This window comes from Coffea arabica, chromosome 8c, assembly GCF_036785885.1.
Source record: "Coffea arabica cultivar ET-39 chromosome 8c, Coffea Arabica ET-39 HiFi, whole genome shotgun sequence".
NCBI lineage: Eukaryota > Viridiplantae > Streptophyta > Magnoliopsida > Gentianales > Rubiaceae > Coffea > Coffea arabica.
The window spans coordinates 39306674-39328486 of NC_092325.1; the positions used below are offsets into that span (position 1 = coordinate 39306674).

Genomic DNA, 21813 nt, shown 5'->3' on the forward strand with positions numbered 1-21813 from the left:
AAATAAATATAATTTGGGTCAGATTCTACTTTTTTTAAGGGGTAACAATGAATATGGATAGGGTCATTTGTTTGACTACAAATGAGATCTAACTTTTTTGTTCATAAAAAAATGACAAAGTGTGGGTCACGTGATGAATTCAAGATAAAAAGTGATAAAAAAAACTATATTGGCACCAAATTTTGCTCATTTGATTTTGTAAAAAATGTAAAGTTATTGTTTCAAAAGTAAAGAACGAAAATATTCATTTGGTAAAATGTGAAGAACGTTTAGAATGATTTTCGCTAAAAAATTTTATTGTCTTTCATATCTTTCCTACACATACATACATCGCATACCAATAGCGTTTCCAAGCACCTTCAGAGGAACCATCATGAGAACTTAAAAATTGACTGATAGTAATTTAGTAAACAAGCAATCAACATGCATCGACTAGTCCACTCTAATGGATTTAAATAATTTTTGCTGTGTCCGCCAAAAAACGTTTTGTTACGATAAGCCCTCAACTATCATAAAAAAAGTTCATATTATACGAATTGATCATGAATTGAGAGCATAAGAATTCGATCAAGTTAACCGAAACCAATTGCTTTCTTCCTAATACTAAAAAATCATATTCCAGAAGAAAGTGAAATATTTCTACGTGGAACTAGGCAAATAAGCCAAGTATATACGTGTGTGATAAGTTGGATGAAAGTTATGCATGACCTAACCCTCAAAGTTTGACGTAGACCTTATGGCAAAAGTATTCAGTTCATTTTTAGGTTTTTGAAGATGACAGTACATATTTAACGTGAAGGTTATCACCTAAAAGGAAATTGACAAGAAAGTTGCACACAATTCTAAAGCAACGTAAAATTATTTTGTAATTGGGAAAAACAAGATGATCTGCATAAAGCTTTTATTTATTCAGGAAAGTGTTTTGAACAAGTGTAGTTCCGCAAGAAAAGTGCTTACACGCAAGAAAGAACAATGAGGGTCTGTTTGGCAAAAAAGTTTTTGGCCAAGTTTGTCTACTACAAGTTCTTTTTAATAATTTTAACTACAGTAATTTTAAAAATATTTTCAAAATTTTTAAATTATATATTTCAAAATATTCAAAAATTTGCAAATTTCAAAAATTTTGTTACAATTTCAAAAATTTTTCTACAGTAAGTTATAGTAAAATTTTAAACAAACACTCAAAAAATTCATTTGTCAAATGGGCACTAATTTTATAGGTGGAAAGTTGTGCATGTAGGGCACTAATTTAAAAAAAAAAAAAAAAAAAGAGAATCGTGTATGCGTATACATCACTCAATCTGTATCATGATGGAGAAAGGACGAAAAAAAAATTCTCCTTCTAGGTGCTCACGCAAATTCATTCATTCACAATATACATGAAAAATATATATGCAAAAGTAACTCTTAATTAATAGGATGAAATATTGGTAAACCTTAATACAAACTTCGCTATCCACAAGACGTATAATTGTTGACCAATGCATTTTTGTAACTGCGAAAACAAACCAAACACATAGAAGTAGGGTGGAAAAACCAAAGAATGCTGCATCATGACTGGTGGTGGATCGACAATGTGAATTTAGTGTACCACATGAAATGAAAGGTGAAAATGAATTCAACGTAGATAGTAAGACTATTCGATTGTCATGTCATGTGATGTGGTTATTATGCTTATACTCTTTTTTTGTTTTAGGCTTATACTCTAATTATCATATCATCCTTTAACTTACTTCTTTGATAGAGGTTGTTATACGAAATTCTCACAAATTAGCTGTTGAATAATCAAAATTTTTGACTAGTATTAGACTTTAGTTGCATTTGAATATGGAAAAGGGACATCCAAAAAAAAAACAAACCTGATTTTCAATTAACTAAACTTGAACTGTTGTTTAAGCAAATTAATATGTGAACCAAACTCTAAATGAATTTCCATACAACGTAAAAAATACGGGAAGAAATAATCATGGGAGCATAAAAAGGTTAAAAGCTTTCTGCCAAACAGCACAGGCGCAGGGAACAAAGTCATGTGGACCCATGCAAGGACTTTGTTTGGATAGAGTACATTGGATTTGTTTGGATAGGAGTTTATTTAGATGATTTATTTAAGATAATTACTGTAATACTTTTTATGATGTGATGTATGTGACGTAAAAAGGTGATTGAAATTTGTGAAATAAATTATTTTATCTGAAATCATCTCAATCAAAACAAACCCAGTATTATTTCAAATAATTATTTAGAATAATTACCGTAACACTTTTTGTAATTTGATGTATGTAAAATAAAAAAATTATTGAAACTATAAAAAGGTGGATTGAAAAATGTGTTTATGATACAAGTGAAATATTATTTTGAAAAAATTTGATATCCAAACAGAATGGTCTCTCCAAATCCCTCTTCAATTCCGCAATTCCATAATTAATTCAGTAATTTCATATTTCTATTTAATTGTCTGCTGCTCTCGGAATAGATAATCGCTTGATTAATTAACTTCAGTTTAAGCCAAAAGAAGCTTTCATGGTTTTTCTTTGTGTTTTTGGGATGAAAAGTTTATATTACAGAAACTAATTCACAGAAATGCACAGTCTGTATATTGGTAAAAACGTGTTTGCCTTCTAATTGCTCATGTAAACTCCTTTACGAAATAGATGAAAAATATACATGTAAGTGAATAGAAACTTTCAAACGGGACATGACAGTGAAAATACGTGAAAATTTATGGTGGAAGTGAAAAGAAAAAGAGAGAGAGAACCCCAAAAAAAAAAAACTCTGTCAAACAGGACATGAACAGTGAATTGAGTTATGGGCACCCATGGAAGAATTATGGTCATGCTCCCTCCAAGTTTCTCAAGAAAACTGCAATTCCTTAATTGAGTAATTTCTTTATGGGAAAACTCTTCGTCTGCTTGAACTCAGTGCTCTTAGAAATAGATAACCATTTTCGTTAACTTCTTTCATGGTTTTTCTTTGGGTTTTCGAATGCGAAGTCTATATTAATTACAAAATGCATAATTAGATCTTCACTCTCACTTTACTATCACTCCTATACATACGAAAAATATCTCGTATAAATTGCAATTTCGAACTTCGTCATGGGAACTATTACCAGAACTCCAAAGTTTCGATTGAAAGTAAACAAGCAATTAACATGGATTGAAGACTGAGATAAAGGAGTCGATCAGGACACTCCAATGGGATTATATTAATCTTGCTATAACCGGCAAAAACTTTTGTTTTTTAATGAGCCCTTAACTATCATAGAAGAAACTTTCAGCTCTTTGAGCATGACGATTATGTATTGATAGCATAAGAATCAGCAACATAACCCTGTTGTTCTATAATTTATTTTTAAAACGTATTATTGTAAAAGAAAGTACGAAAAAGAAAAAAAAAAAAAAAAGAACTACGTGCTACGAAAATTTCAACTATATCTTGCCCCACCAAACAAGAATATCTTTATCCCCACCTTAATACCAAACATACTTGACATAACCTCGTTAAGTTTTGAGACACATATTGTCACTTAGCATTCATTGTATAATCATAGTACGTGAATCAGAAAAAAGAAAAAAAAAAGGGGGGGGGGGGGGGGGGAGGGAAACTGACGTGAAGAAAGCACCTACAGACTATAAAATTCTTTGAAGCAGTTGCTGATGTTCTGTCTTCAATAATTTCAGCTACTGATGAAGAAGCCTATGTTGGCTCATATAAAGCAGATGGTCCCTAAGTCATTTGCTTGTCGTCGTCAGAGAGAGCGTACTTGCTCTCCAAGCATGTTACCAGCGCTGGTGTAGGGTGTACTTAAGAGTGAAGTAAGGTTAATTCAGATGATTCTTTTCGTGAAGTAATTTTCATATATAGTACTCGTGTCTGCTGCAAAAATATACCCTTGTCGTCAAGCATATACATAGCAATGTTTTCACTGCTTGTCAGCACTTTCCCATGGGTCCCCTATTCTGGGCTTAGAATAAATTGGATAAGATGAGTGTACAGTTTTGATCAGGTAGAAGATTTTGATGGTTTGGGTTTTCTCAGTATGGTATATAGAGGTTTAGTGGCAAACTAAAATTTTCAGGAGTCACGCAAAACAACTCTACGTTTGATGAGACTTTTTTCTGTACAGAAAATCTGGCAACAGGTTTTTTTTTTTGGTGGTGTTCTAGAGGTACTATCTGTGAACTGAACGGGTATGTGATCAACAGAATATTCATGTTTCCCTTTCTCGAAATCAATAAATAAATAAACAAATTATGTTCAATAATGTGAATAGTTTGATTTTTCTTGAGCATGAAAGTACTTGTTTCAGGTTAACTTGATCACATAAGAACTTTTTGCATATACCAATAACTAAAATCTACTTTCCCTACGTACCCTGATGAGCATCAAAAAAAGCGAAAATGTTTCTCAAGTCAATTTTGATTGCTACAATTTTTTCACAGGAAGGAAAAAGGGCAAAGTGATAATTAAGAAGATCAACGCAACGTGACGCAGGGCTAACTGTGCTGTACATGCATGTTTTAGTGAATTGTCTCTGTTATTTAGGCTGTCCTAAACTATTAATCTATCAAAAAGATTCTCAATCAGCAATGGGGTTGTTCAGATGATCATTAATTTTATTTGCCAAAGAAACCACTAATTTAATCGTCCTGAGCCGACTAGATAACATGAAGAAGCAAGCAGCTATCTGGTGGTTGACGAAGGCCAGGCAGTGGATTCATTGGAATCTGACGGCCAGCTCCTCCAATTGACTAAATTTTCCCAGTTAACTGGGTTTTCAAGATCCAGCCGCTGAACAATTCAGTCCTCGAGAACTTGCAATTTGGTAAAGCTCTTTTACAAAACAAATTACAAAACAGCCTCGGGACTTTATTGGTACTCGAATTTGAGTCGAAAACATTCATAAGTACATTTCCTCCCAGTATATGATGATAATAAATTTCAATCTCTTGCTTCGTCTCATATATGTTTGATGGACCTGAATACGTAATCTAGTCTCTTAGTTTTGAAATACCTACCAAATTGTATTATTAAAGAAAAGCGGCTCACTTTTTGCAAGCAATAAATAAATCAACAAGCTATAGTACACATATATAACACTTGAACATGTATCTTAAGATTTCAGATATAGTTTGCTACTCTGAATATATATATATATTTGTGCTGTCCAAATAGAAATAAGGATTTTTTGGGAGGAGAGTATGGGAATCAAGAATTAATTTGAATGATAATATCTTGTTGTTTGGATATGTGGTGTTGATACGAAAATATTGGAAAATTGGGAGTTCTCAATACTTGATTAGAATCTGATCAGCTAGGAAATGTATTTTGAGGGATGACTTTTATAGACGTGCAAATTTGAGGGATGACTTTATACACATGCAAATTTTGGAGTCAAGAAAAAAGTTTTTGAGATTTTTTTGTAGAGATGAACAGTTTAATGTTGGGATACCAATGCAAATGGTTCCTGATCACGTATTGCATTTATACCATTTTAGTCCCTTTCTTTCAAAATGATACCAATTCATCCTCACATGCATGTACAAATTGTACGATCTTCGTCCCTAAATCTATCTCAAGAGATTTTTAGCCAGAAAAGGGCACATTTTGCCGTGTAAGGATAATATTAGGGGTAAAAAAGACATAACACTTTATGCTCGCATGAATACATCGCACTCTATAAAAATTAATAACTGAAAATAGGTCAAATAATTATTTTAAGAAATCTAGAGAACTTTTAAAATGGGAAAATACTAACCACCACTTGGTTGGGAGATTTTGTATCCCTCAACGGGAATAAGAAGGTAAATGACTCCCTTCGATTGTGTATAGGAGGCTGCCATGACTTTCTTTATTACCCACATTTAGGTATTCTAATATCCGAAATTCTTTTATGCATCAATTTGGGCACTTTCATTTCTCATTCTCCACCTTTTAAAACAAAATAAAAAAATCAATCAAAATTGGAGTTGAAAAGAAAAGGAGAGAGAAAGAGAATGCGTATCTCCTTTGCCCACCTTCAACAGCTCCTCCTCATCCGTGCAAATCCTCTTCCTTTCCTCTCTCCTACATTTCTCTATGCTGCCACCACCTCCTTTTCCCTTTCTCTTTCGTGACTTCCCTTCTTTTCTTCTCTCTTATGCCACTAATTAAGAATTACTGTCATGGAGTTTAATTTTGTAAAGAAATTTAAAGATTATATTAGTTGATTTGGTTTGCATAGGATTTTATTGCAATTCGATCTACTTACAGATACAGTAGTGGTAAAAGCGCTGGATAGTGGCAACGGTAATGGTGGTGGCGATGGGTAAAAAATGGAGGGAATTACAGAAAAGGTTTAAAAAAAAAGGAAGAAGCAGGAAACCAAAGTAAAGTGGTGGTTGGAATGAATTAGGAAGAAGATGAAGAGAAAGGAAAAAAGAAAAAAGAGACTAAAGAAGTTAAAGGAATTTTTTTTATTTGTAAAATACATCATTCCTAGCATCTAATGGCTACCAAACACTAGATTTCACCAAAAGAAAATTTCACAAACTCGTTACCATTGAGGGGGCCTTCCATAGTGATTCCAATTACCATTCCTTAGCAGTAACTAAACAAGTGGTAAATTCAATATTTTATTTATTTTTGATAAAAATATGATAATTTCTTAAAAATCTGCACTAATAGCAGAAGTTACATCATCAAACATTTGAAATGTCAAAGAACAAATCGAAAAAATGAATACTACAGATTTGAAAAAAGAGAAAAAATTATCTTGTAAAACTCTAAAAATTATTTTAAAATTGAAGTGAAATAATTGTAGTCCCTTGAAAAATATGGAGAAAGAACATAATTTTTTTATTTATTATGTTTCACGATTTGTGCACGAAAACACTTATGGAATATGGCAAGGTGTTGTGAAGTAAATTTAAAGAAACCAATAACTTCAAGTTTTACCTTAAGCTTTTTACTCAAAACAAATTATTGAATAAGATACTAATACTCACAATCTATGATGAAATGACAAATAGCACATATTTAACTAGATAATAAAGTACAATGATCATCTTCAAATATCAAGTATTCAATTTCAATAATTCATTTTAATTGATTCCAACAATTAATAATGTTAAAACCTAATACGACATTGTAAGCATTTAATGGTTAAATGTAAACGTTAAATGAATTTGCATTGGGTCTACAATGAAATCTAATATGTTGCATATGGAGCACAACAAACATCTTCAAATACACACACACACACACACACACACACATATATATTTATATTTATGTGTGTGTATATGTATGTATATATGTATGTGTATGTGTGCGTGTATGTATGTATGTATTCAAGGTACTACCTACTTATTCTTAGTTTTGTAGTTTCACTATTTCACGCTGAAACACTTCTTGTTATGTTGTAGATTGTAGTGTAATAAACTCAAAAGGACTAGTAATTTGGTTTGTTTTACCTTGATTATGTTGTATATCCTTAAACTTTAAATTAGGTAAATGATGAAATTCTGAAAGAATAATTATTAAGTATGATAATGCTCCCAATTCATGAAGTAACAAGTTTAGCACATAACTTGGTTTAACACATATGGAATAAATTTTTCTGAATTATTTATGTATGGAATAATTAAAGTAACATATCGATACAAAAATCAATTCTATATGAAGGTTAGATATTGAGTATGCATTAAGCATATTTGTTTAACTCATTGTTGTAAGAAAATTTTTATTATTTTTGGAGATTATAAGGTCTCTCCATAAATATTAATGAGTTTAAGTTTAAAAATGTTCAAAATCGACACATTAATTTAATTTTTGACTTAAAATAATTTTGTTAAATATAAATCAATATCATATGTTTATCATGTTTATTTAATAAATCTTTTAATTTGTGCGGATAAAAATCTAGTGAGCAATTGGGTATTCATTGGAAATATCTATCAATCAAGAGTAGAATCGCATGAATTTTATATTGTATTGATTTTTAAAACATGATTTAGAGAAAAATCATTAATTAAATTAGAGATGTGCATACCTATTACATTTTTTTTTCTACAACTATTATTGCTTTAAATTTTGTAACTATTCAGAAATTGGATCCTTTATAACAAGCTAAATTAGAGACAGACAAAATCTTAACCAGCACTTCGTGGATTTGTCCAATAAACTTGTTTTGGATGAAAAACTAGTAATGTAACTTAAAGTTAGAAAAAACTCTAGAAGCGCTCTTGTGGAAAAGATTTCTGCCATGCTAAATAATATTCACAAATTTTTTTAATGAGTCAGAATAAATTGGACCAACTTGCAATGAGCACTGAAACTCAAGTTAAACTTTCATCAATTAGTTGTTCTTAATCGAGATTTATAATGGTTGGTTAAAATCCTATCCTTTCTTCTTTTTTCCTTCCATAATTTAGTTATTTGACATTTAGTGCTACATTTCAACAACATTGAATTTTCTGGTCGAGAAAAGGGACAAAAATATTTGTAACGAACTTTATGAAATTGTTTATTTCAGAATCTATTTATTTTGCATTTGGCTCCATATCGTACACATTTAATGGTTGAATATTTAAGTGAGATGAACTTAGGAACTTAGTTCATCAATTGTTCGCACATTACTCGCACATATTATTAGATATTATATGCATTTATTAAGATTTCTCGATATAAAATATGCATTTGATACATAGTATAATATAAGTTATTCGTAATTGCATATGATCCAATTAGTTGGATAGATGGTAGGGTTCAGGTATATTTAGAACAAAAGCATATTACTTTAAAATGATTTTATTTTTTTAATAATAGTTTAGTGAAAAATCAGTAATTGTGTTATAGATTGCATAGTAATAACTATTCTTTATATATTTGCCTTTGCTTTCATTCTAAAATATTCAACTCTTGGATTCATTACTTGAATATTCGAATCTTTGATTCATTCGTGACTGATTTGGATATCGATAATTATTACTTTGTGGTTCAAAAACAAGTAAATTAGATTCATACTCTTTGTCATTAAACTTTTAAGCCATTCTCAAGATTAGATGAAACAAAAACTTGACAATCCAAATACAATCAAAACCAAGATTCACGAAATCTGTATATTAATATCGTAAGAGAAGTCGATTCAACAAACTTGTTTTGGGAAAAGAAGTAATAAAAAATTTAACGATAGAAGAAAAAACCACTAGAAGTGGCACTATGCAAATGAATTCTACTATGCTAAATTCACAAATTAGTTAGAAAATAGATTGCACGAATTTGTACGTATGCATTCAATAAGTATTAAGACCAAAGTTAATTTTCTATCTCTCCAACAGCATTTTCGTAGAGGAGGAGAGTGATAAAAATGTTTGTAATTAATCGGTCCCATTCTCATAATCTATTTATTTGGCATTTAGCATAACACTTTGACAAGATTTAATTATTTGTTTGAGAAAAATGAAAAAAATATTTGTAACATGACCTTATAAGATTTTCTCCCAAGAATCTAATTATTTGGCTTTGGCCTCATACTGTAAGAATTTAATGGTTAAATATTTAAATTAACTGAACTTAGTTTATCAATTCCTTGCCCATCAATAGCACGTATTATTAGATAGTTCTTAACATTATTTTGTACGTAATATGCATTTGATGAATTAACACAAATTATTTGTAATATGTATTTAATGGTTCTAATTATCTGAAAAATAAATCGGATGAATTCATGCATATTCAATAATTAAGTACCTCAATGACAACATTATTTTCGTTTGTTGAGGGTAATAGTAAAAAATGTATGTAACAGTTCCCTAATATCCTTAAGTTTTTTAACTTTTTCTTTTCTTCAATGTTATTCAAATTTTTTTAATTATTGGCATTTGCCCTAAAATAATGTCAAATATTTCTATTGAGCAAAAAAGGAAAAAGATATTTGTAACGTTTACGCAAGATTTTCTTTCTTTCTTTACCCAGCATTTAGGCCCACGTTGCATCCTCTTCTTTTCCTTGTTCATAAACAAACACCCTTCCACCTTTTTAATATAACCTTGTAAGATTTTCTTCCAAGAATCTAATTAATGGTTAAATATTTAAATTAACTAAACTTAGTTTGTCAATTTCTTGCCATAATGTCAAATATTTCTATTGAGTAAAAAAGTAAAAAAAATATTTGTAACGTTTACGTAAGATTTTCTTTCTTTCTTTACCGAGCATATAGGCCTACGTTGCATCCTCTTCTCTTCCTTTTTCAAAAACAGACACCCGTCCACCTTTTTAATACAGCCTTATAAGATTTTCTTCCAAGAATCTAATTAATAGTTAAATATTTGAATTAACTAAACTTAGTTTGTCAATTTTGTTGCCCGTTGATAGCACGTATTGTTAGATAGTTGTTAACATTATGTTGTATGTAATATGCATTTGATGAATCAACACAAATTATTTGTAATTGCTTATGAGCCAATTAGTTGAATAGGTGGTAAGTTTGATGTAATTTTAGTTAATAGTTCTACATTGAACCTATATAGATAGGTTTCAATGCCAAAAAATATCTCATTTCTAAATGGTATTCATTTTTGAATAATGATTTAGCAAGCAATGATTAATTGTATTTGAAATGTGCATACCAATTAATATTCTTTGCAGATTTTCTTTCAATTTTTCATTGTCAATAAGCTTATAAAATTTATCATTACTTTATGGGTTAAAAAACAAGTTAATTATATTCATACCCATTGTCAATAGGCTTGTAAACGCTTCTAAAGATTAATGATTAGTAAACTTTTTGAATGTACAAATTCACTCAAAATCATGATTATATATTCATTTTAGATTAATACTTTAAATTAAAATCAATTTGTTCAATAAAATTTTTTGGGTGAAAAAGTAGTAAAATTATTTAAGGATAGAAAACACCTATAGAAATGGCACTATATAAAAGAATTCTACTTGAAAATTATAATTATCTGAAAAACAAACCAGACGAATTCATGCATATTCAATAGTTAAGAACCTGAATGACAACATTAATTTTTTTGACGATGACAACCATAAAAATATATAATAGTTCCCTAAAATCCTTACTTTTTTTAACATTTTCTTTTCTTCAACGTTATTCGAGTTTTGTTTATAATATTGGCATTTGGCCCTAAAATAATGTCAAATATTCCTATTCAGAAAAAAATGAAAAAGATATTTGTAACATTTACGTAAGATTTTCTTTCTTTTTTTATCCGGCATTTGGGTCCACATTGCGTCCTCTTCTTTTCCTCTTTCAAAAATAGACACCCTTCCATCTTTTAATATGACCTCATAAGATTTTCTTCTAAGAATCTGATTAATGGTTAAATTTTTAAATTAACTGATAACTGAACTTAGTTTGTCAATTTCTTGCCCATTGATTGCACGTACTGTTAGACAGTTATTAACATTATTTTGTATGCAATATGCATTCGATGAATTAACACAAATTATTTGTAATTGCTTATGAGCCAATTAGTTGAATAGGTGGTAAATTTGATGTATTTTTAGTTAATGGTTCTACATTGGGCCTATATAGGTTTCAATGCCAAAAAATATCTCATTTCTAAATGGTATTCATTTTTGAATAATGATTTAGTGAGCAATCATTGATTGTATTTGAGATGTGCATACCAATTAATATTCTTTGCAATTTTCTTTCAATTTTTCATTCTAAAAAAAATTCAAATATTGGATTCGCTTATAGTTAAATTAGAGATACAAAATCTTATCATCCCTTTTGTGGGTTCAAAAACAAGTCAATTAAATTCATACTCATTGTCAATAAGCTCATAATATTTATCATTACTTTGTGGGTCAAAAACAAGTTAATTATATTCTCACTCATTGTCAATACGCTTATAAACGTTTCCTAAGATTAATGATTAGTGAAAGTTTTGAATGTGCAAATTCACTCAAAATCATGATTATAGATTCACTTTAGATTAATACTTTAAATTAAAATGAATTTGTTCAATAAACTTTTTTCGGCTGAAAAATTAGTAAAATTATTTAAGGATAGAAAACACGTCTAGAAATGGCACTATATAAAAGAATTATACCTAAAAATTCTAATTATCTGAAAAATAAATTAGATGAAATCATGCATGTTCAATGATGAAGTACCTCAATGACAACATTAATTTTTTTGTTGAGGGTAATAGTAAAAATGTATGTAACGATTCCCTAATATCCTTACTTTTTTTTAACTTTTTCTTTTCTTCAATGTTATTTGACTTTTTTTATAATTATTGGCATTTGGCCCTAAAATAATGTCAAATATTTCTATTGAGCAAAAAAGGAAAAAGATATTTGTAACGCAAGATTTTCTTTCTTTCTTAACCCGATAGTTGGGCCCACGTTGCATCATCTTCTTTTCCATTTTCAAAAATAGACACCCTTCCACTTTTTTAATATAACCTTATAAAATTTTCTTCCAAGAATCTAATTAATGGTTAAATATTTAAATTAACTAAACTTAGTTTGTATTTGATGAATTAACATACTATTAGATAGTTGTTAACATTATGTTGTATACAATATTCATTTGATGATTAACACAAATTATTTGTAATTCCTTATGAGCCAATTAGTTGAATAGGTTGTAAATTTGATGTAATTTTAGTTAATGGTTCTAAATTAGGCCTATATAGCTAGGGTTTAACGCCAAAAAATATCTCATTTCTAAATGGGATTCATTTTTGAATAATGATTTAGTGAGCAATCATTAATTGTATTTAGATGCATACCCATGCATATTCTTTGCAGATTTTCTTTCAATTTTTCATTCTAAAAAAATTCAAATATTGGATTCGCTTGTAGTTAAATTAAAGATAAAAGAATATTATCATCCCTTTGTGGGTTAAAAAACAAGTCAATTATATTCATACTCATTGTCAATAAGCTTATAAAATTTATCATTACTTTGTGGGTTCAAAAACAAGTTAATTATATTCATACTCATTGTCAATAGGCTTATAAACCCTTCTTAAGATTAATGACTCGTGAAATTTTTGAATGTGTAAATTCACACAAAACATGATTATAGATTCATTTTAGATTAATGCTTTAAATTAAAATTCAATTTGTTCAATAAACTTTTTTTGGGGTGAAAATGTAGTAAATTTATTTAAGGATAGAAAACATCTCTAGAAATGGCACTATATAAAAGAATTCTACCTGCAAATTCTAATTATCTCAAAAACAAACCGACAAATTCATGCATATTCAATAATTAATTGCCTCAATGACAACATTAATTTTTTTGACGGTTCCTCAAAATCCTTACTTTTTTGAACTTGTTCTTTTCTTCAAAGTTATTTGACTTAAATGTCAAATATTTCTATCGAGAAAAAGGAAAAAATATTTGTAACATTCACATTAGATTTTCTTTCTTATTTTACTCGACATTTGGGCCCACATTGCATCGCCTTCTTTTTTTGTTTCAAAAATAGAGTAAAATTATTTAAGGATAGAAAATCTCTCCGGAAATGGCACTATATAAAAGAATTCTACCTGAAAATTCTAATTATCTGTAAAACAAACCGGACAAATTGATGCATATTCAATAATTAAGTACCTCAATGACAACATTAATTTTTGTGACGAGGACAATGGTAAAAATGTCTATAACGGTTCCTTAAAATCCTTACTTTTTAAAACTTTTTCTTTTCTTCAACATTATTCGACTTAATGTCAAATATTTCTATCGAGAAAAAAAGGAAAAAAATATTTGTAATATTCACATTAGATTTTCTTTCTTATTTTACTAGGCATTTGGGCCCACGTTACGTCGTCTTCTTTTCTTGTTTCAAAAGTAGAGTAAAATTATTTAAGAATAGAAAACACCTCTGGAAATGGCATTATATAAAAGAATTCTACCTGAAAATTCTAATTATCTGAAAAACAAACCAGACAAATTCATGCATGTTCAATAATTAAGTACCTCAATGACAACATTAATATTTTTGACGAGGACAACGGTAAAAATGTCTGTAACGATTCCTTAAAATCCTTACTTTTTAAAACTTTTTTCTTTTCTTCAACGTTATTCGACTTAATGTCAAATCTTTCTATTGAGAAAAAAAGGAAAAAAATATTTGTAACATTCACGTTAGATTTTCTTTCTTATTTTACTCGGCATTTGGACCCACATTGCGTCGTCTTCTTTTCTTATTTCAAAAACAGACACCCTTCCATCTTTTCATATTTTTGAAAAAAAAAATGCACCTTTCGGTTCATCAATGTGTCAAATCTATGAATCTTTATAGAAGGAAAAAATCGGTGAAACATTTGGTTCTACTTAATTGTGTAATCTAGCATTAACCACCAAATCTACCACAATTTCAGCCCTAATGCAATTAATATTCCCTACCTACCCTATTTAAAAATTGTAGCATCCAACATTTAATACTTGCCACCTTTTTTAATATATGGCAAGTACTTATTTCCGTTACCAAAACGTCATAATTACATAATAAGAAAACAAAACCACCGCATGAGCCCTCACGTTTTAGGGCTATCCTCACTTTCACAATTTCAATTTCCATTTTCCTTTTTCATTTACAGCGGAAATCTTTAGGGTTTCTGCCTCCAGGACCAGCCTGCCCTTTTCCAACCCATCGTCTCAAACCTCCCGCGTGCATCCCACGAACCAATTCCTACCCGCCTTAGTGCTGAAGCATCGCCCACCTCACACCCACCCAGAAGACTCCAATAGCTGGAAACCCTCGTTTTCCTGGCGCGTGTCACCACGCGTCGAGACTCAAACTTGACTAGGGTTTTAAACCTGCCCAGTGGATGGTGATAAGCCTTCCACATTATGGCCTCGCTGGCGAGCTCCCATTGGCTGATGCCTTTCTCTGTCTTCTCCATCCTATAAATACACGAACAATACATGAGTTGTCATCCGTAGATTTTTTAACCTTATAGCCTCAGCTGAGAGAAAAAGCAGAAACCAAATAAAAAGAAGAAAGAAAAGAAAAGAAAAAGAGAGACTTGTCTTAGCAGTATTACTACTAGACTACAAAGCTACATAGACAATAGTGGTACTTTACTCCACTGTCTCGTTCTCTCTCTTAAGAAACCTCAGCTAAAACATTTTCGTTTCTCTCTCTACTCTTTTTCTCCTCCATTTCCAGACCTAAAAGCGGTAGGGTTTTGTCCTTCTTTCGCTCTTTAATTAATCTGGGTTGGTCTTGAATCAGTTTATGAGGTTGGTGTATTTTTCTTGACTGATTTTTTTGCTGTTGGATGACAGGTTTTTGGGAAGTGGCCGTGGAGGGAAACATTTCTGGGTGACGAGGGCTGTTTTGATCTGACAAATCTGAGTTTCCGGGAAGGTATGGTTTCTCATCTTCGTTGTGTGATTATTTTTGTGGGTTTTGGGGGGGAGATAAGTGGGGTGGTTATGGTTTTTGGTGATTTCTACGAGGTTTGTAATTTTTTTAGCTGGGTTTTGGGCTGATATGTAGTTTCCTTGTGTGGATCACTGTTTACTAGTGGGTTTATGCTTTTTATTGGGGTGTTAATTCATGTCCTTTTCTGGCTCCATTTCTTATCTGGTTTCATTTATTTGATGGTATTTTTGTTCATTTCTAGATTATTTCGTATGCCTTAAATGGTTATCACGGTTGGATTTTGTCTTAAGATTTCAGTATGCAAAAAAAAACCCTAATTTTGGTTCTGGAAAATCTGAGCCAGATGAATCTCAGTCGGTGTAACTTTTTAAAGGTCTGTTTGGATGTGCTTTGTGGGCTTTTTGTCAATTGATGAATTCTGTCGATAGCTTTATCTTTTAATTTGGCTTCCAGTTAGTTAGATCAGCATTTTTTTTTTTGAAAAAGTGAAACCCTAGTGTTGGTATGAGAAGTCATGGTCATTTTGTGCATGGTTTTGAAGATTTCTCAGCCGGTTTTGTGATTTGTCCACTTTAACACATGCAAGAGCGGATATGGTTGCTTTTTATGCAGCTTTATTTTTTCCTGTCATTTGGAACTAGGGTTTTTTACTTTATGCTAATAAGTGACCTTGATTTTTGCGGTCTATTGGAATTCATTTTGATTTTCTATTGGTGATCATTTTCTGGGTAATTGTATGATTAACGCTGCACTAGAAGGTTTGGTTTGGGTGTCATATGATTTGGTGTTGGAGGATGAATCTCACTGTGTGTGTGTGTGTCATTTTGGGGAATTTGAGTCATAAACCATTCTTGACTTTTAGAAATCTGACTTGTGTGGATCTCGTGTATGTGCTGCATGAGCCAAGTCAGTTTTTGTAGCTTATCTCATTTGTTTTACTTCACAATTGACTTATTTATGTTATAAAATAAATTTCCTCTTGGTGCAGTGGTTTGGACATGGAGACAAATAACAACACAGTGGAAGAAAATCCTCCACCCAAGTCTTCAGCACCTCTTATTCCAATCAGTTCAATTTGTATAGAACTACCACCAGCTCCAGTGGTGGTTAGGCAGCCCGGAAATTGTCATGACAACTTTTGTTTACGGTAAGCCTTTCTTTTTCATCTGTTTGAAACTTTGTGTGACTTCCAAAAATGAGATAGAAATTATCAAAAATGACTTTGTACATGCACGCACGCACGCACGCACGAATGCAGCACACACACAGAGATATACATACATATATATACATATATATATATATATATATTCCTTCTTTGAAGATATGTTGCAATCTTAAGTATTACATAGGAGTCTGAGCAACATGAATCATCTGCATGGAAATTGTTGTTTCTGGTATTCAGGTTGACTTCATACTCTTTTTGATAAAGCAAAAGCATAATTCACATAATGGTGAATGGCTATAACCATTGTCCATATGGATTAAAAAACCAGGAATGAGATGATATTATATATGTTCGCAATTAGGTTTTAGAAGACACTAGACAGACTTGTTAGGATTCAGAAGTCATTAGATAGATATGGTGACTAATGAATCAAGTTCTGCTAATGTTTTAAAGAATTTTGTCTTTTTGTGAGAATTGACTGACTTTTGAGTATTGCTGCTTATTCAAATGTCTTTTTGATTCTGGCAGTGAGTATGTACTTGAAAAGAGGAGCACTAATCCCAGTGGTTCCGGGCTGTTTTCACCGGATGACCCCATCGGTTCCATGGAACAACTTCCACCGATGGAGGTCCCGAGATTTAGATTTTGGCGCTGCACAGATTGTGTTAGTGAATTCGAGAGCACTACTGGTAATACATGATTTAATCTTATTGCTTTCCTGGTTGATCAATCACCAGTATTTTTTTTTTTTGATGCAACCTTTTTCTGCGTGCAGCTAAAGTGCTCCAGGAAACACAGGAAGGTGCTGCAACACTAAATACTGAGGGCATTCAAGCTGTTAATGCGAACGTTTGCTTGAATGCAAATACAGTAGAAGGTTCGTTATCACTAGCTAGAATGGATGAGATGGGTGCTGTAGGTATGCTTTTCCAATATAGCTTGTTCAATTTAGTGAAAAACATCTATAGATGACTTTGCTATATATTTCTGTATTCTCTAAGTGCTCCCAACTTTATTTGCAGATGATAAAAATGAGACAAATGAACCAGTGGAGGATGCAGCTGAAACTAATATAAATGGAGTAGCTGTTGAGACAAGAGAAGATACTCCTAGTGGTATGTCTCTATCGATTCTCTTATGGTTTTTGCAGGAATTTATATGTTAAATTTTTTAGCAGTTTAACTTGGATGTTGTGTATATGTTCTGATATTCAGAAATGTAACTGTTTTTGCAGGTCATGTCAATGTACCAGCACAAGAAGTTACTGCTGATGCCAATATCAGTGCTCCAAGTGAGCTGCACGAATCTGCTGATCAGAATGCTCGTGACACACGTAACACTGCACCAGCTGATCCTGAAAGTGAACAGTGCCGGGACCATGAAAATGCAACTGGTATGCCGCGTAAAAAAGTTAGAAAGGTCCGGTTGTTGACGGACCTTCTGGGTGAAAAGAGCAGTTCAAGATGTGGTGCGAGAGAAGCTGTGCCACTTGAACCTTCTAGGCCAGAGAACACCGGGTCTGAGGGTCAGATTAATCCCAGCAAAGACATTCATAGCAGTGTCCGTAGTCCTCTCAGAAAAACTAAGCCTGTTGGGGAAGAAGACGAGAGAAATGATCCCACCAACGTGGCAGTAAACACTAAGGCTTCCAGGAGAGATACTGGGAAAGCCATTATGATGGTGGAAGCCCGTGACTCAGAAGAGGAAGTGAATGCCTGTGGTGGAGAAGGATTATTCATTGGAACAAAGAGCGAACGGTTGAGGCACAGACGCAGCAGCACAACTCCTGCACTTGGTAGGCAAAATAGCAAGCAGCCTCAAGTACTTGATTGTGGTACCATTCCATCTTTGACAAGACGAGTACAGGCTCCTTCAGAAGCTGGGAATTTTGGGAATCTCCAGTCTGCTGAACAAAGAGAGCACGGTCATATTGATTTGGCATCTGGAGGGTTAAATCCACTACTATCTCTCAACAATGCTGCTGAAGGACTTGATCTTTCTCTCGACATTTTTGCTAAGAAAGCTATCAATCAAAGCAGTGAGGGTGTTAGGAAGGCTGGGATGCTTTTTGGGAAACCTCTTACACCGAATCAGTCTGATGGATATCAGAGAAGAAGTCCCCAGTTTGATCTCAATGAGAGAGCTTCACATAAGGAAATGGTAATCCTCGTCTACATATTCATTGTCTTTACAAGTGAATTTTGTGCATTGTTGGTGTAGTCAATTCCTTCTTACGTGATGTCCATCCTTTCAGGATTTTCTCCAGCTGGGTTTCAATGGAAAAAGCTCTGGAGTTCCAGGAAATTTGAAAGAAAGTGATCACAAGGCAGATGATATCCCCATGGACATCGTTGAGCTACTGGCGAAGCAGCAGTATGAAAGGAGGAATGGAGATGCAGGAGCAAGTTCTGGACCTTCTGGTGCTCATGTGACCAGCAACACAGCAAGGGGGTTTCTTGAGGTAGGCGAGATAAGGACTGTGGGGCAGTTCGTAAAGGAATTTCCCAACTTCCCTAGCTTCCGAGGTGTTAACTCGCGAAGTGGGATTTCTACAGCAAGCAATTACATAGGGTCTGCTAAGGGAAACTCCACTAATTTCTCGCACATGGGAAGAAACAATTTCAAATTGTTCCAAGGAGGGGAAAATCAACTCAACAGCATTTTCACGGCTTTCGCACATAACCAGCACAAACAATATGGCGGAGTTCAAGTTCCTGCTACTACTTCCGTGAGGCCTGATTTGCCGTGCAGTGAACCTGTGGACCCTTTATTGTTATCAGGACCTACCAAATTGTCTTTTGAACTTGGGGTGCAACAGAAGCTTCCTGGTGAGCAACATAAAGGCAAAACTATCAGCGACATCAAGGCAGATGAGCTTAAAAGAACTGAGGAAGCTAGGCTAATGTTATCTAAACCAGGAGATACCATTGTTAGCTCAAAAGAAAGGGGCCCACTAGATGCCTATGCTAATGATAGCATTCCAGCAATGCAGCTACTAAGTCTCATGGATGGGCGGCCATCAGGAGCTACTTTCCATTTGGGCTCAAGCAAGATCGTGGACAAGCCATTTGCTCCCTGCAGTTATCACCCCAGGTTCAGCACAAATGAGAGACAGGATTTCCTGAACCGGTCCTTCCTTTCAAGCCCAAGTCACCCAAAGGAAACTTCTGGCCTCAGGATTTCTTATTCTGATATCTACCAAAGATCGAGGCCGCTTCCAGCTGTTTTACCTGGTAAAAGTCAACTTTCTTAAATTTCTTTTGATTTACTGTTCCTAAGTTTGATTTAGTCACTGCCACCATGAACTGTTGGATATCTTACTCGGATCCTTGTTCTTTAGGTCAAATATCTTTCAAAACTCCAGAACAAGAGAAGCCAAGGGAGAAATCAAAAAAGAGTGGGTCTGGCACTGGTTTTGGTCCGAGCTCTTCTCGTGGCAAGGACAAGCAAACAGCAACTCTTCATGCTTCAGATTCGATTGTGCATCCTCAGAAGCATCACAGACTTGAAGGTCCACGGAGGTTCAACTTGGAGGCCTCTGGTATAACGGGAGGAGTTGGGCGAGCAAATGGCGTGTCATCAGAGGGGGAATGTGGTTGGAACAGAAATCCTGCTGATTTTAGCTTGCCTGTAGCAGGAAATGAATACACAATCTGTGCAAGGGATCTGAAATTTCGGAAGAGGAATGCATCAAGGGAGAAGCGTTCAAGCGTTAAAGCTAATGGTGCAAAGAGGCAGAGGAAGGCCAAGTCTGGGACTGAGCCTCAATAGAGTTATGCCTCTTAGGGTTGCAAATTATTCTGCAGCAGCACCAGATGTGTCATATGGAAAGCAGAAATTCATGGTTGAATTCTCATTCATATTTATACCTTAGAACACAGAAGTTTTTGGATTTTGAATTTTCAGCAAATTTTGCTGGATTTTAGTGATTATCAAATAAGACAGTCAAATTATGTCAATGTTTTAAGAAAATAACTGTCTTGGTTACATCATACAAGTTTAACCTGATTAGGACCTGGATATCTTGCTTTGTATATGTTTTGCTTAATCATATATGCTTGTCCTGATTAGGTTCCAGGATCTTTGCTTTTGTGCTATGTGCGTGCAAATGATGTTTAATATGTTGCTTTAGCAAAATATACCTGACTTATGATGTCTGAATTTCAGAAATGTATATTTGGTTTGTGTATGCTCATCCTGCATTCGAAACATGGAGCAGAGATAGAGCACAATAGTTCATGCTTGTTGGGCAAAAGCAACTAAGCATTGAAAAAATGCCGAGCAGCATATAGCTTCTTGGGTTGGTGCTATAGCTAATACTTCCAGGATTATCTTGATCGCTTGTGTTCAAGAAGGACAAAGAGAACATGAATGTAGTCCTTACATTTCCTGCTCTAATGCACCCTCCCTGTTTCTGAAATTTTGATTATCTTTTCGATGTCTTAAAAGGTTGAAAGCCAAGCTGGCTTCAATTCTGGATTCTGCAGTAAACAGGGAAAGCTTTTACCTCAGAATGATTTGCGTCTGCATTTGACAGACAACCTATCTTTAGCAAAATATGCTTGAATCTCGATGTCTGACTTTCAGAAAAAGTGTGCGTGCTTCATGTTTGCACATCCTGCATTCAGAACATAGAGCAGAGATGGAGCACACTAGTTCGTGCTTGTTATGCTCAAGCAATTCAGCAGTTCAAAGCATATAGCTTCTTGTGTTGCTGTTTAAGCTAATACTTCCTGAAAGATCTTGATTTTTGTGTTCAAAATCAATAAAAAGAGGATGAACGTAATCCTGGCATTTCCTATTCTTATGCATCTGATTTTTGAAAATTTGATATTATTTTCAATGTCTTTAAAGGTTGAAAGATCTGCAGTAAACACGGAAAGCTTTTACCTCAGTATAATTTGCTTCTACATTTGACAGACTACCTATCTGCTGCATATTTATACGGGGTGTACTTGGTTTGCAAATCACATTTTACTGCCGATCAGGTAAGATACTCGAATTTATCAATTTTTTTTTACGTTTTAACTCTGACATAGACAAAATATTGCTTGCTGATATTACAATTGGTGCTTTCTTTTGAGTCTTGAGGTTCTTTAGAAGGGTTCATTAATCAATCCAGAATGGAATGATGATCTCTTGCTTTCTGTCCTCAAATTTTGCAGCGGGAAAGCTGGATTTTGATCAGCTGAGATTGATATCTAGCCAAAGATAATCTCTGCAATGGTATTTGGAGATATTGGGATCCTTTTACACCCGGAATTGGCTATAATCACATGACAA

At 33.1% G+C, this 21813-nt stretch overlaps 1 protein-coding gene across 1 annotated transcript; it reads left to right on the forward strand.

Annotated features, from left to right (window-relative positions):
* The first annotated feature begins 14923 nt into the window (after positions 1 to 14923).
* On the forward strand, positions 14924 to 20627 carry LOC140004035 (uncharacterized). Its single transcript, XM_072063991.1, has 9 exons — positions 14924 to 15154; positions 15263 to 15344; positions 16351 to 16509; positions 17059 to 17219; positions 17306 to 17449; positions 17553 to 17645; positions 17765 to 18690; positions 18785 to 19763; positions 19871 to 20627. Exons 3-9 carry the CDS (start codon positions 16361 to 16363, stop codon positions 20299 to 20301), a joined length of 2883 nt encoding a protein of 960 aa, XP_071920092.1. The 5' UTR covers positions 14924 to 15154; positions 15263 to 15344; positions 16351 to 16360; the 3' UTR covers positions 20302 to 20627.
* The last annotated feature ends 1186 nt before the right edge of the window (positions 20628 to 21813 follow it).

Bases quoted from the DNA above. Each gene is read 5' to 3' on its own strand.
- LOC140004035 (XM_072063991.1), top strand. From the start codon at position 16,361: ATGGAGACAAATAACAACACAGTGGAAGAAAATCCTCCACCCAAGTCT. The intron at 17,646-17,764 runs GTATGTCTCTAT...CTGTTTTTGCAG, and splicing joins AAGAGAAGATACTCCTAGTG to GTCATGTCAATGTACCAGCA. The intron at 19,764-19,870 runs GTAAAAGTCAAC...CTTGTTCTTTAG, and splicing joins GCTTCCAGCTGTTTTACCTG to GTCAAATATCTTTCAAAACT.